The 15978-nt window shown below is 39.4% G+C and overlaps 1 protein-coding gene across 1 annotated transcript in view; it reads right to left on the bottom strand.

Moving 5' to 3' along the window:
* Positions 1–2657: 2657 nt before the first annotated feature.
* The window catches only part of TRPM5 (transient receptor potential cation channel subfamily M member 5), a 75827-nt gene continuing 62506 nt past the window's right edge, over positions 2658–15978 (bottom strand). Inside the window, exons 18-28 of the mRNA XM_060262393.1 lie at positions 14681–14694; positions 12981–13222; positions 12333–12451; positions 11730–11862; positions 10258–10432; positions 9552–9702; positions 7375–7553; positions 5799–5931; positions 5079–5151; positions 3368–3458; positions 2658–2761 (exon numbers count right to left, since the gene is read on the bottom strand). Coding sequence (XP_060118376.1) covers positions 2658–2761; positions 3368–3458; positions 5079–5151; positions 5799–5931; positions 7375–7553; positions 9552–9702; positions 10258–10432; positions 11730–11862; positions 12333–12451; positions 12981–13222; positions 14681–14694 — 1414 coding nt within the window. The remainder of the gene's footprint in view (positions 2762–3367; positions 3459–5078; positions 5152–5798; positions 5932–7374; positions 7554–9551; positions 9703–10257; positions 10433–11729; positions 11863–12332; positions 12452–12980; positions 13223–14680; positions 14695–15978) is intronic.

Raw genomic sequence — 15978 nt, 5'->3', positions numbered from 1 at the left:
CGGGTATCTAGAAGAACTTTGGGAGAGTGTTCTCACAGCTGCATTTCCCCCAGTTGCTTGGTGTACTTGCATGCCCATTTCCCAGCAATTGGCTTATATTATTGTTCCTCTTACAAACAGCCAAGAGAGCAGACATATAACTCCTTTGCTACCTGATCACAGCAGGTACTCATTATAACTATACATGTGAGGGGTAACAGTGCTATTATTTCAGTTGCTAGCTGGCATCATCTCCAAACAACTAGGGTAGATCTGCTAAAAAGCTTGTACGCTATCCAGTAAAACTTGCCTAAAGCAGAATCCTCATCTTAAAAAAAATCCTGATCACCACAACAGTTATTCTGAGACTTTTGACATGTCTGAAGATCTGGGAGCTCGAGTTTATCTGGTTTCCCTCAGCAGATGGGGAGGAATCTACATACGTTCCCCCCTCCCCCCCAATATTTTTATTCTCTCTCTTATATTCTATTTCCTTAAACATTGGAGTTGCTTTGCAGAACAGACTAAACCAGTCATTAGAAATGACAGTTCAAGCATAACTAAATGCTTCCGTGTTCTATATGTGGTAGAGCTACAACAATTAATTTTAATTATGAAGAACATTTGCAGTTTGCACTATTGAAGAACCACTATATTCTTTTAAAATATTTTTAAAAATTAATATTCCTTTTTTATTTTTTTAGTCAGGGACTGACTCTTTTATCCACCCCTTGCCAGGCCCTGTTTCCTCAATAACCACTTCCAGCACCATTAATTGCAAACAAGGTTGCAGATTTCTGGAGGAGAAATTAGCTTATAACTTGGAACTATAACTGTATACTTAAGAGAGAATAGTGGATATGTTGCCCAACAAACGGCATTGAGTTCAGCCAAGGCTATATGTTGTGTTATGTTTGATCTGTGTATTTCTTAATGAAAGCCCAGTGAACTGGACCTCATTACCAAATATTGTTGACTGCTTGCAGATCCACCTGTCTTCATTCAGAGCCATCCATATACTTCTGATCATCTTAATTTGCTTATCTGTCATTGCCAAAAGATGAACTGAAGGAAAACAAAGGTGGACTGATGCCACTGATTTTGGAGCATAAATTCCAGCCACAATTTTTGAGACCCTACCTCCACAGATGATGATTTTCTCCTTACAGCCATTTCTTTTTCAGTTTTTATTGTCAGCTGATGGTGAATCAGAATTCAAAAGCTTCTGCATTACTGGAATAGGGAAAGTTGCCATCTTTATTTTCCATGGCAGGCCTGACAACTGCATTACCATCTGAAAACAAAACACTCCCTATCACTGCATTTCTGTGCTAGGAAGAGTTTCACGTGTTGAATTTCTGTTTGCCATGCAGCTGTTAAAAGTCAGACACCATGCCAAGACAGTCTAGCGATGCTTGTGTGGGGGTGTCTTTGCATATGTACTAGGGATGCCAAGTTACTTCTACTGAGTTCAACATTTAACACAGAATACATATTGCTGAACTACAATCAAAATATAGATGTACCATGTGATTACAGAGGAAATCTTATTTCTAGGGGTGGAAACCTCCCAAAACTAGTTCACCTGTTTTACACAGACAGATTTGATGACCCAATGGTTGGTTTGTTTATGGTAGGCTTGTGTGATATATTGAAGCCTAAAGCTACAGCTGTATGTATAATAAGTAGTCATCTGTTTATGAAAGAAAACTTGATCAAACCCTAGTCACTCACAAGAACTGTATTCTCAGACAAAACTTTTGGAATAGCATATTGGTTTATTTCCATATTGTTTTACATTATTATGGTTTTCCAGCTATTTTGCACAGAAAAGCTCTTGTGAATTCACATTCAACTAGGGATCTACTAGTAAATTACACTTTATTTGCTCCCATTTACTTTTCTTAAGGGCTGGATGACCCTGTTCATAATCTCAAACCAGTTTTAAAAGTGAAATGAACCACAGGTAAAATGGGAGACGGTGTCCTTCAAACCAATAAGAATTTTTATTCCAGTTTTAGAGATTTTGTGTTTGCATATAAAAGAGCCGTAAACTTCTATGAGAATAAAATCATACTGAGCTAAAGCAGTTCCTTGGATGGAAAAATTATGTGTTGGTGAAGACAAAGTAATTGAAGATTATCAAAGGTGAAAGCCATGATGAGTTTTGCGGTCATTACCAGCAAGACTTAATGTGGACCAAAGTTTGAAATGAAGAGCATAGCAAGAAGCCTAAGTAAAGAGTACTAATGTGGCATGCCAGCACTTCTGGGAAGGCTAAGAACCAGGGAAAGTATTTGGTACACATTCTAACTGCTGTTACAAGTATGGGAAGAAACACTTTTAAGACTAATCCATGCAATGCTAAACACAGGAAAGTGTTGGGTTGGATCCAGCCAGCTGTTCAGTTCAATCTTTCACCATCTTCCTCCTTACTACAGTTCTCACTGCACGTGGTTTTCGTACATGTTGGTCCTTTTTGGGTGGTTACAGGGAACCCACTCTTCCCTTTTTTATCAGCTGAGAATCTGATTTGATCTGTTACATGGCTGTTGTAAGGCACAGAGGTAAATGCTGCCATTTAAAAGAAAACATCCTTTAGAAAATTGAATAGTATGTCAAGTATGCCAAAAGTCCATCAGTAACACAAACATTATTTGAGCTTTGGAGGATGAGTGTTAGTTATCAATATACATCATGTCATCTTGAAGCTGATCAGTGGTTTCTCCATCTTCATTCCTTTCTGGTGCAGGCATTTGATCAGAGCCAGTATTTATGAAGCCTAATGAGATGTTCAGAAGGAAAACATTTATTAAATAGAGGCTAAGCCTTCCAATGAAGATGCTCTTTAAAAATGAAGCTTTGCTGATCCATTCAGATAAGCATTTCACATTTAGTGAAATGTGTTACTATGAAGCCAAGATGTGTAGTCTGAGTATTATTGTAATGCTTACACAATTTATACAGCGTCTGCAAGTATTTATGGTGCATCTTAAACTCAATAAATACTTTCACCCGTTTCATTTGTTTCTTAAATGTTAAAAGAAGTTGAGATAGCATGGTTCTCCCTCTCCATTTTACCTTCACAACTGTCCATTGAAATAGTTGAGGCTAAGAGAGCCACTGGCTCAAGATCACCCAGTGAACATCATTGCTGCATTTAATACTGTAAGGTAGAACACTGGTATTACTGTCTTTACACTGCAAATCTTGCTGCTGCCAACTGTGCAGTCTCTTTGCCAAAGCACTACACTGGTTGTGACAGATTATAATAGAATGCTGTGCTGTATAGAACTATTGCATTGAGAAAAGAAAGACCGACTTCATTATATAGGGTTTTAATTAGATTTCTCATATTTTGAGGGACCACTGTTAGCATCTTACTCACGTGTGTAGTTCAAAGCTGGTCTTTCATCAAACCAGCTGTTTTGGGTTACGGTATCTGCCATGGAGGAAAGGATAACTGTGCAGTAGTTAATCTACAAAGTAAAGTGTTCCAAAATCAACAATTTTGTCCATTACCATTCAAAATACACACAGTGGAAGGCCTCATTTTGGGCAGGAGCTCACAGGAGCAGAGCTCCAGAACCTCTACATTTTATTGTGCTTTCTTTCTTTCTCCCCCCGCCCCCCCAAAAAACACCCTTGCTTCTGGGCTCCATTGTACAAGCCCTCCGTGAGAATTTTGCTGAACTCTGACAAAATTTCTAATATTTCCCCCCACAAAAAAATTTGGTAAAATAACCAAAACGTATAAAGCAGACAGATGGAAATCTTCCTCACGCCACTGTGGCTACATAGGAGAAAGTAATTTAAAAAGTATGATAGGAGTCAGGTTTTCTTATGGCAATTATAATTCAAGAAGCCTTTTAAGGCAGATGCTGAGCTGCTACAATTTAGTCCACCTTCCGAGGATGTCAGGGGTGTGTGGCATATGCTAATGAGTTGTGCTAATGAGCTCTTTTTCCACAAAATGACCTCTGCACAGTAGCACTGCAATAATAAAGAGATATGCAAAGACAGAATGTAATGTTTTTTTAAACTTATCTTTTTAACACTTTTGCCATGGTCCAGGCCCCTCTGTATAATCTCTGAGCAGCTATGTAAGGACAGAGGCTCACAGAACTGCCATTTCAGTGAATTATGACAATAGATTCTGAAGGCAGCTTGATGTACCTGTGCTCCAATTTCAGTAGTGATCCGAGGAAATGAATTTTTGCCAAGGCTTAAACTAAACAGAAATCCCTAGGAACAATACTTGAGGCAGAGAAAGGATATGAAGATCAGTTAACTATATGATAGGGCCAATAAAGTACTTTTCCCACTGGGTCTAAAAGAGAGTCCTAAACTGTCCTACCCATGATTTTAGAGATGGATCAATAGATGCATAGTATGTAAGAGAAGAGGAAATCATTAGGCAAATATTAGTTATTCGTTAGTCTTATTTTGCCCATAACAAACAAGCTACACACAACTATGAGCAAAGTGAAAATCCCATCCCTCTCCACTGGCCTCCTCCTGCATGCTGTCTGTTTGCCCTTGCCGCCTCCTGCTTTCCCTCCCAGTTTGGTCTGTAGCCCACTCCCTACCATGCTGGCTCCCACTTTACCCCTTCCACACACTTGCTAGCTGCCACTTTCTCCTGGCTGTGCTTTAACTTCCTGGCTGTCTCTCCTTTTCAGCCCCTGCAGCCTCTCTCTGCACCTCTTACCCCCAACTCCTGCTTCTGTCCCCTTTCACCTCCAAAAGGGATTAAATAAAAGACATAAAGGGTTAAAAATTCTCATCAGACTTAACTTGGAATATCTTAATGGTGGATGAGATTTTGTGAGGTAGTTTCACAGACTCTATTTAATGCTCCCTTTTAAAGAGTTGTCTACAGACCTAGAGGAATTCCCAAGTTTGTGAGACCTCGATCCACATGATACCAGGATGGATTTTAGAATCTGCACAATGAGGTAACTCGTGGCTGTTAGAGCTATAATTCCTGTCTATGTGTTGAGGGCAAAACATATTTCAATTTCATTCTTGCTAAAATTTCCCACAGACGTGTGCAAAATGAAGAAACATTACTGAAGCAAAAGGAGCAGAATTCTTACTTGTGATTCCAAAGATCTAAGCCGTTTGTCTTGTTCTTTTAAACCACTAAAATATTTTGAAAGATTGTTCACCCTGTTAAAAAAAAAGAAAAAAGAAACATGGCCACAAAAATGAGTTTCTGTAGACCATGTCCCATGCTTGGGACAATGCATGCAATGGCTGTACTCTGGTGAAAGTTGGTTAAATCTAATACTGGTTTTACGCACATGCTGAATGCATCCAACCAGGACCAGCTCACATTTGTCTGTTCTGTCTCTGGGGATCCAACCTGCAAGTATTTCTCCTTGAGTTCTGGGCAGTCATTATTGTGCAAATTGTGGTGGCCACATGTACAGATCCCACATAGAGGCATTGCTTCATAAACTCACTTCCATTCAATCTTTGCTAGCTTGTGACTGGTTGCAAGTGCTCCTTCATGCCACAGCCACAGATTATCTGAACCAGCCCTGACTGGTTGCAAGTGCTCCTTCATGCCACAGCCACAGATTATCTGAACCAGCCCCTAATCACCTTTACTTTTACACATGGGCCGTGAAATATGCACAACAAATTGGTTGCATTAATATTGTATTCCCATAAAGCTCATACAAAATGAGATTTTAGAATGATGGTCAGGTAACTGAGAGTTTTATCTGTTAAGCTTAGGAAAGGGTCTGCTTTTCTAGTTTTGCCTCCATGTACCAAATCAGCTTTAAAGATCTTGAACCCTAGACATTTACTTGTCTGACATTTTCTTTAGTCTTTCTTCATTGCTTTCTTTTTTCTTATTTTCTAGATTTGCCAGATAGTTTTCTTTTTGTAGCATCTCCCAGGTTATGATTTTCTGATCCAGGCCTTCTGGCAGATCTCTTTCTAGGGGAGAAAAAACAAAATGGCAGCATGTAATCAAACACCAAGTCAGCTAGAAAACCAGACAGTAACAAAAAGACTAATCCTCTAGACGCAATACAACATTTATAAAGTAGAATAAACATTAACACATAATGCATACAAATAAGAATGTTACATCATGCAGCAACACTTCACTATCCTACAGGTAGAGAAAAATAGTCTCAAAAAATAAGTCCCAAGCACTCCAAAACAATATTATAATCCAATGTCTCTATTAATAGGTGCTTGCTGACTTCTCTGGACCTGAAGACTCTTCTCCCAAAGTTGGGGTGCAGGAACCTTGAGCTCGATGATCATGTCTTTTGTCGAGAGCCCTGGTTCATCCTGCTATATAACCTCCTTAAAAATGTTTACATTCATTTCAAAGTGGAACAAGATAAAGCCTTCACCGTCTTCAAATATTGCAGTACATGTTCTACTTGGCCTCTTGTTCCAGGAGCATCAGACAATATCATAATCCCTCTTATCCATTTATATATAGGGTTAGTTCTCCATCATGAGTATAGTGTTCAAAGGTTTGCTAATATTTATATAGATATGTGCTGAATAACAGCATGCAAGACCATAAATAATCTGTCATTCATATTGTGTCATTAACTCGGCATATGAATATGAATTAATTTATAATAGAAGAAGAAGAAGAAGAAGAAGAAGAAGAAGAAGAAGAAGAAGAAGAAGAAGAAGAAGAAGAAGAAGAAGATGATGATGATATTGGATTTATATCCCGCCCTCCACTCCGAAGAGTCTCAGAGCAGCTCACAATCTCCTTTACCTTCCTCCCCCACCCTGTGAGGTGGGTGGGGCTGGAGAGGGCTCTCACAGCAGCTGCCCTTTCAAGGTCATTGACCAACAAACCATTAACAAAAGTCCAATTCATAACCAATAAAAGGTGATATAATTTAATAATAATAATATATACCATCTAAAATATACATAAAATATGAATACAAAATTTGAAACTCAGAAGATCTAAAATTAGTGTTAAAACCAAGGATAAACGAAAAACCCTGTCTAGACCTCTTTGTTTCTTCCCCAATTTGATAAGCCATCCAGCCAAATTTAGCAACCTTCCTAGTCAAATTGTGATTATTGCCTGCAAACATAATTGACATAAGTAGCGTCCTATTGCAACCAGGATAGGCATTGACAGTTGGTATCACACAGCATATGGTCACACTTGTGTATTCATCACAGTAGCTTCAACTAGTGATGCATGTGTTACTATGCTGCCACTGACAAAAACTTTCATATTACTTCACATCAGCTATCATGCATTGCTATTTACTAGAAATAATTCATGCTTATTCACTGGTGAGATATCAAATTCTGAAACATTAACTCATGTGCATGCATGTGTGAACTGGACCTCAGATTGTTCTAAATCCCTCTTTTGTCACCTCTTACCCATGTGCTCTTTCTTGTGCTCCATTTTTTTTAATATTCGTCTTAGAAATAGTTTAATGTGGTCAATAATGATAAAAGGTGGAGCAAATGCAGGTCGACCATGGTATTCAACAATCAAGTTGTAACGCTGAAATTTCCAGAATATGTCTGCGTTTCCCTGAACAACCTGAAAAGTGTAACTGGGGCAGGGGAAGAGTCAGTTGACATTTATTTACTATAGTTCAGTTTCTAAAATACATGAATATTTTTGTAATTTAAGCCAGGGATGGCCACATTTCTTTAATCAAGACATAAGTACAATTCACTTTGACAGTGAACAAATTGGTGTGCAAGTGAAGACTAAATGGCATCAGCAATTATACCCAGTTTGTATGACATTTGATTTTGGTATGATACGGACAGGTCTGGACACTGAATCAGTATCAAGTCACACTTTTGTTATCATGCCCCCAAAGCAATAGAATATTAATGATTCCATCTTCCACATATAAGATTTGGGACACAAGACCAAAACCAGGGCACTTGACCATATCATATATGTGGACCCTATCCCCTTCTGTATCCACCCCTCTTGCCACTGTTTCTATAGCAGGGACAGCTTTTCCCACCTCATGTGGAAACAGCCTGTCTTCAGGAGGAACCATACTAAGTTTACTAACCATGAGATCAAATGATCTGGTAAAAAATACTTGGTGTCCTCGTTAAAAACAGGGCCTTTGCTAATTTCAGATATTGACCTTGAACATATTAAATAATATATTTAAATATTGACTCTTAATAGTAATGAAGATATATCCATATCAATCTCTGCCGTGTTGTGCTGTCTACATGTTCTTAGCAAAGAGGGTGTTTCTCTTTTTCCATTCAAAAAAATACATGTGTACCACACTAGTGGTCAATTCAGTCAAACATTTATTGTGTATAGCCACCGGCCATTACAAAACAGAACATGAACAGCAAAGTTCCCAAATAATACCTTTAAAGTTCCCCAGAAAGGCCAACCTCAAGAAGTTACAGTGTTTGAACCATACTAGTACAAATTTCCACTTCTGACATTTTCTGGGTTTAACCAGAGAGAGAAACCCATGTCCTTAAAAAAAAAAAAATCCAGTCCAGGCTGATATGTCAGCAAAAATTCAACTATCCTGTTTTAAATGGCTTCTGAACCACAACAGCTGTATCAGCAGGGTTGTTTTTTGTTTTGCATTAACTGGAGAAAGTGATGCACATCTAGGTTCTATCAAAAGCAATGGGAATTACATAGCCCGTATATGCGTCAATTGGAGTAACTTTTTCTCTGTATTGCATTTGTTATGCACAAAATGAGTTTCCACGGCAGTAGTATTGCACCTTGTATATTTTAAAAGCCCTGGTTGTACAGATATTTTGTCTGCCCTTGTTTTATAACAATTGTGTCAAGAATACAATTTGACAAATTTACAAAAATCTATATATTATATTGTGCAAAAACATCCAAATTTCATTCCAAAACCATAAATCACAGAGAGCATAAAGTCCCAAACAGAAACTCTGTTCCTAAGGATGACTCCGAAGAATTCATTTCAAAAAGTCTATAAGGAGTACTACTACTCAAGAGTAAGTTCCAAACGGAGTCTTTCCACTGATGTTGGCTTCTGAAGGAGAAATTCTTGCCTTCATGCAATCACCGGCTTAAATCACGTTCCGCTGCATTTGCAGCTTCTTCACAAGCCAACTGACAAGGTCCTCAGACTGGCCTCTCTCAAACAGCCATATTAGATATTTCAATTGACGGCAGTCAGTTGACCTTGTCAGTTGGCTTGTGAAGAAGCTGCAAATGCAGCGGAATGCGATTTAAGCCGGTGATTGCATGAAGGCAGGAATTTCTCCTTCGGAAGCCGGCATCAGTGGAAGGACTCCGTTTGGAACTTACTCTTGAGTAGTAGTACTCCTTATAAACTTTTTGAAACGAATTCTTCGGAGTCATCCTTAGGAACAGTGTTTCTGTTTGGGACTTTATGCTCTCTATGTGATTTATGGTTTTGGAATGAAATTTGGATGTTTTTGCACAATATAATATATAGATTTTTGTAAATTTGTCAAATTGTATTCTTGACACAATTGTTTTTAGATTTCTGTTTATATTGTGTTGCCATTGTTTACTCTGCTCGTTTTATAACAGCTGATATATTACTTGCCTGAACATGGCAATCAGTAGGTTCATAAGCAGCACATTTGTAACCAGAAGGAAAATGACCAAGAGAAGGATGACAAGCCAATTAGCATAGTCATTAGGACATGATAGCATGTTGTCTTTGGATGTGCAATTTTTCAGATCCATGTGAGAGGCTGTAATAATAAACACAAAGCAATTGGTTGAAATTTTGCTAGGGGTTCATAATGATATATTAGAAAAAGGCTTTTCCACACTGTAAATGTAACAAGGGATGGCTTGAACTTGGCCAAGACCAGAGCAGAGGAGCAGCATCTACAGTGATGTACCCTGGTTGGGAATCACTTCCTTTAAAAGAAGCAGATGTTCCTGCTAAAACTTAATAGGAAATAAAAACATGCCAGGCAGGGTAATTAACTCTGTAGTTGGCAACTAGAACTGCGGTTGTCAACTTTTCAAGCAGCCACTATAGCTGTGCCTTTAAAAGTATCTTGATGTCCAAACATTAGCAGGCGCTAATATTTATTTCTATGCTGTGATAATTCTAACTTGCTGAGTTCTGTTTGTGAGGGGGGGGGGGAGGTTCTCTTGCTGTCACAGTGGGAAGAAGCTAATGATAAATGAGCAAGAATTTTCAGCCTAGAGAATATGCTTTTTATATCATGCCTGACTTTCTCACCATCCAAATATAAGTAGGTTGTGGTACAGGATGTTTAACCACTTAAACTCACAATCTATTTCATCCAGAGGAATCTGTCCAAATATTTGAAGGTAAGGACGGTAGAGGACCCTTCTGAAGATCCACTCAGCTCGACTGTCATCAGGATGGAGCAAGGCTTGGGTGGTCACACCATAAGCAATGAGCCACACAGTCAAGAAAAAAAGGAAGAAGAAAACATCCTTCATCTGTAGAAGAAACATAAAACTGCAGACTGAAACCAATATATTAGGCTCCCAGGATTATATCTCTGCTGACTCACACATTAAAGCTCAGGAACAGCCATTGGTACTGCTAAACTAGTCAAATTAACTTCCACTTCTCTCCCACTGGTGATGGTTATATTGTAAAGATACCTGTATTCAGATAGTAGCTACACACAACTTTCTGCACATTCAGGCAATGCATGTAGAAAGAGAATGAAATGAGTGAACTTGTGAGCACAACACAGCTATGCATAAAGAATGTATACACATGTGTACTCCTTCCTCGTGATCATGCTCATTCAGAAAGCGGCGTTTCCTGTTATGGGAGACATCTCCTCTGCACAAAGGCACCATGCTCACATGATGGTGGTGATCATTAGGAGGATGCTAGCATATTTATATCACTCACCCTCTACAATGTTGACTGAATGCATGGAAAGGTCGTGTAGATTGAGATGGGAATGGATCCTGGCCTAATGCCCCACAGCTCAATCATCATCATAATCAGGCACCCATTTTTAGATTAATTCCTCTCCATACAACACATTCACAACTGGAACATATTAATGGTGTGTACTGGTATATTACTTCTCCTTGTAAACACTCCATAGGATTTATCAACATACCATGTGAGTAAGCCACTTGCTTGCAATGTTAGCACAGTAGTGAGTGACTGATAGCTCAAATAAATACCTTATTGGCATGCTATTTCTTCTTTCAGAACTAACAAGGTAAATGCATTTATACTTAACTGGATGTTTATGGACCTCTTAGGGAGCACCTTTACGTACAATCACTCTCACCTCCATTTCAGCTGATTTGCTTCTTCAGCCATCATGTCATGAACTACTGTTTATGGTGCAATAATTAGACCTAAGATCATACTATAAATCACATATATGTGGCTTCTACAGTTGCCAGGCTCCAGGTGGCACCTGGAGATCTGTTGTTATACCAGGTCTCTAGACAACCAAGGTCAGTTCCCCTGGAGAAAATGGCTGCTTTGAAGGGTAGGCTTTATGGCGCCATGATCATAGCCTGCTGAGTTCCCTCTCTCCCCAAACCTGGCCCTCCCCAGGCTCCACCCTCCAAATCTTCCAACCCGGAACTGGCACCCTAATGACTTTAAATAGGCAACAGTGTGTTCTTATGATATTCACAGGATTTCTTTGCTTTCAGTATAGCAGAAATGACATCAGCATCTTCAAAGTTTTCAGTATAATATGTGAATGCAATGCACACCTTTTTGTCATGTTTCTCTGACTAATCTTGTACTTACCATTCTCTCTACAATGATAATCTTTGGACCCAGCTGCTTATGAATGGCAAAAATGTGAATCAGTCTGAGAGCAAACACCATAAAATCAATAGCTAGTATTGTTCGGCCATCTTGAAAGGCTGAATTCAGCATTCTGGGGCAAGAAAATACGAAAATAAGTTGACTGTCCTCAAATCTGTTGCAATAGCTTTGATTAAGGGATCATGCATTCAAAATGAAATCTACATAATGAAACAATATCTGTAATTGTACTAGTATCCCAATAATCAATCACTTATTTAGTTATTTGTAAAATAAGATGTACTGTTCGTCACCACAGTATCTGGTAAGTGATGAGGTTATGGATGAAGCATATATTGTTCTATGGTTTTATACTTAGTTTTTTCAGGGGCATTCTGATTTTTGTTTTGCATGAATAGTAAATAGTCACTAGTAATTTTTTTTCAAAGGTTCATGACTTTGAGATGTTGATGTTTCTAGTGTCCATTTTTACTGTGGAAGGCTTGCCCCCCTAGCCATTGCACAGCCTTTCTAGATCATTTCCTATTATAATGGTGCCATTACATAAAAAGAATTTAAAAGAATCATCTTGAATCTGCAAACCTGCAGGTGACTCCAATGATGAACAGGAAGATGGCAACCATATCACACTTGTTCCAGTTATCTTCTACATACAATTTGAACTTCTTCATTAAATTCATATCCTCATCGGTGAAAAAACTCTAAGTGAACAACAACAACAACTGTTATGATGATGATGAATCTCCACAGTCAGATATTTGACTGGTAGATGGTGAAATCCAGTTTTGCATGCCTTACTATTTAGTACACACTAAGAAGGCTTTCGGCAACAACCACAGCATGCAAACCATGGTGAGGGAATCATTTCATCCAGTGAACAGCTATAGAAAGGACAGAGAAATTGCTGCTATGAGCAAGACAGTTGTGTGCACTGCCCTGAAAGTGATTAACCAGCTATCATACTTTCAAAAGGGAGAAGTACATTAATTGTTTTAATTGATGGAAGCCGCTAACAGAGCCATTACAGTATTGGTTGCTAGCAGAGCTGCTGTGGAATTGCAGTCATATGCCAAGGAATAGTACAAAAACATCTGAAAGGAGAGGAGTCTGCTGGGGACTACTTTTACCTTTATGCTGCTTTCAAAACCTAGTGGGAAGGTAGTCCAAATGGAAAGCTAACCTATTAGATTTAATACAGAATTACTGAAAGATCTAAGGTAAGTTACTGACCTGTCGGATTTCTTCCAAGACCAGTGTAAAAACCCAAAAGTAAAGTATAACCTCAAGGACTGATGGACCTTTAGGTGGGGGTGGTTTGAAATCCACCAAGAGGACATAGGAAAACAGAAAGAGGAAGGCAAAGTACATGATAACATTTCCCATAAATACTGTGACCGGAGCAGTCCAGAATTTTTTCCATCGTATAAACACAAATGTTGCATATGCGACATTTTCAGAAGTGTTCTGTGTTCCTAATTTGGTATCTCCCCTGTAAACAAAAAGAGAGAGAAGAAGTACTATTTTGTTGGCTTCTCTCTTAAAGAAATTTAAGAGCAGGTGCTGGCTAGACAAATATCTTCAAATAAAACCCAGCTTCTTGCCCAGAAAAGTAATGATTTAAAATGCACATTATTAAAAACATGCATTATTTGAGGGATCAAGCATGTGAGATGTAGCTGTTGGAGCACTGGACTAGAATTTGAGCAGCCTAAGATCAAAACCCCGTTCTACCATGGAAGCTTACTGCGTGACCTTGGGCTAGTTACTCTCAGCCTAACCTGCCTTACAGGGTTCTCACAGTGATAATCAAATGGAAGAGGAAGAAGAGTTGGTTTTCATAACCCACTTTTCTCTACCTTAAGGAGTCTCAAAGTGGCTTACAATCTCCTTCCCTTCCTCTCCCCACAACAGGCATGTTGTGAGGTAGGTGAAGCTGAGAGAGTTCTGAGAACTGTGACTGGCTCAAGGTTTCATGTGGAAACCCAGTAGGCTTCATGTGGAAGAATGGGGAATCAAACCTGGTTCTGCAGATTAGTGTGCGCAGCTCTTAACCACTAAACCATGCTGGCTTTCTAAGCAGAAATCATTGTTGTAAACAGCTTTGAGAACCCACTGGAGAGAAAATGGAGTATAAAGATAACATTATTGTTTGATACATAGTAGACAGTGGCTTTGGCTAGATTTAAATCTGCTGCAATCCTGCATGTGGAAGTGAATGGGAATCAAGTGCAGTACAAGCGACATACCTAGGAACAAATTGGCATGTAAATAGGGTGTGGGAATGAATGTGTGGCTTGACCACCATCTATGCACATTAGCCAGAATGTGGATACAGCAACTATGTACACACAAACTGATTAGGATTGTTCAGGGTTTAAGATGAGTTTAACCACTTGATCACAAGCGCTAATCAAGTCATATATTTGCATATCTGTGGATAATGGCTACAGATTCCCTTCACAATACAATCCGATGGAACAGCACAATCATGTGAAAGCCATGTGATAATAAAGAATGGGAACATTGAGCTTTTGGAGGAAATTATGTTATCCACCTTGGATGGTAGATTTTAGGAGATTGGGAGTTCTGTTAGATCCAGCTGTTATGCTGCAGAAGCATGTAAGACAGGTAGCAAATGTGCCTTTTTCTAACTTTTTCTAATAGTCCCTTTTGTCAGACTGAGCCAATCTAGAAACATGAATTCATACTAAAGTAACCTCAAGACTGGACTCTTTTAAAACACTATGTGGGGCTGCCCTTGAAGGCAACATAAAAGCTACAACTGGTACAGAACACAGCAGCTAGACTGTCAACAGGAATTAAGCAATCTGAACATATTACCCCAAATTTAAGATTGTTGCACTGCCTGCCACTTTGTTCCCATGCTCAGTTCAAGGTGCTAATGTTAATCTTTAAAGCCCTCCACAAACTGGGACCCTCATAGCTACAGGAGGACCACCTATATCCATATGTGCCTGCAAGTCATGGATTACCATTAATTCCTCCATATACTTCAGGAGGATCTGTAATTTTTTGGGCTTTCTCAGCAGTTGCACCTGTGCTGTAGAATGGCCTTTCTGAGAACGTAAGGAAGACTCTGACTTTGGAGATTTTGGAGACTCTGAAAGCAGAGCTTCTCCAGCAAGCTTTGGGTGAATTATGAGTGGAGGTTGCAGTTTGCTTCCTTTTATTTCCACTGGTGGGTGTATGATTTCTGTTGATCCCCCCTCCTGTGGGGATCATATAGTTGGAATGTTGTTTGATTGTCTGCACCCCACCAAGTATGAAAGCAGAAGTGTGGGAGAATGATACATCTGGCGTAACACCCAGGCAAGCAGACATCCATTAGTCTGGGAACACCAAACCAAATATTCTTGTTCCTCCTATATGTTCTTGTTTCCCTTTCTTGACAAATGTATTTTTATATACTGCTGGCTGTATTAATTTTGATAGACTAAGTAAAAGTTACCTCCTTATATGGAGCAAATGTTTCCTGTTCTGCACTGTCCGTTATGATGCTGTGAGCTAGTGTATTTTTAGTACAGCATATGGAGATTAATAAAAAGTAACCTTGCTCAGAAGGGCAGGATTCTTTTTCTTCTCCCAACACCCGTGTCAAGTGATCATTCCTACAAGTGGCACCCCGAAGCAGGGACATCTCCTGCTTTCAGGTGTCAATGCCTGGCATAGCCCAGCAGCTCAGCTCCTACTTATCAACGCCTGGCATAGGCCCCGAAGTGTGTAGTCGATCATTCTCAATGACCCCTTTCATTGGTAAGTATGGGTGGACAGTTATCACAGGCTGAACAGAAACATTTAGAGAGTTAAAGTTTTTGATCCCAAAGTCCAACAGGTCCGTGACTTCTGGTCAACTTAAGACACTGTTACAAGAGATCAGTAAGCAATGCCCCAGTACCCGGAGGGAGGTTCTCTTAAACTTTGGGACTGAGAGAAGCTGTGTTGGATCAGACCAGTGTCCCATCCAGTCCAGCACTCTGTGTCATACAGTGACCAATATATGTGTTAGTTTGGTGTAGTGATTAAGTGTATGGACTCTTATCTGAAAGAGCCAGGTTTGATTCCCCACTCCTCCACTTGCATCTTCTGGAACAGCCTTGGATTAGCCATAGCTCTGGCAAAGGTTGTCCTTGAAAGTGAAGCTGCTGTGAGAATCCTCTTGGCCCCACCCACCTCACAGGTTGTCTGTTGTGAGGGAGGGAGACAGAGG

Source organism: Heteronotia binoei, chromosome 21, assembly GCF_032191835.1.
Source record: "Heteronotia binoei isolate CCM8104 ecotype False Entrance Well chromosome 21, APGP_CSIRO_Hbin_v1, whole genome shotgun sequence".
NCBI classification, from domain to species: Eukaryota; Metazoa; Chordata; class Lepidosauria; order Squamata; family Gekkonidae; genus Heteronotia; species Heteronotia binoei.
Note: the sequence above shows the minus strand (reverse complement) of the source record. Positions and strands in the feature narration are given on the sequence as shown.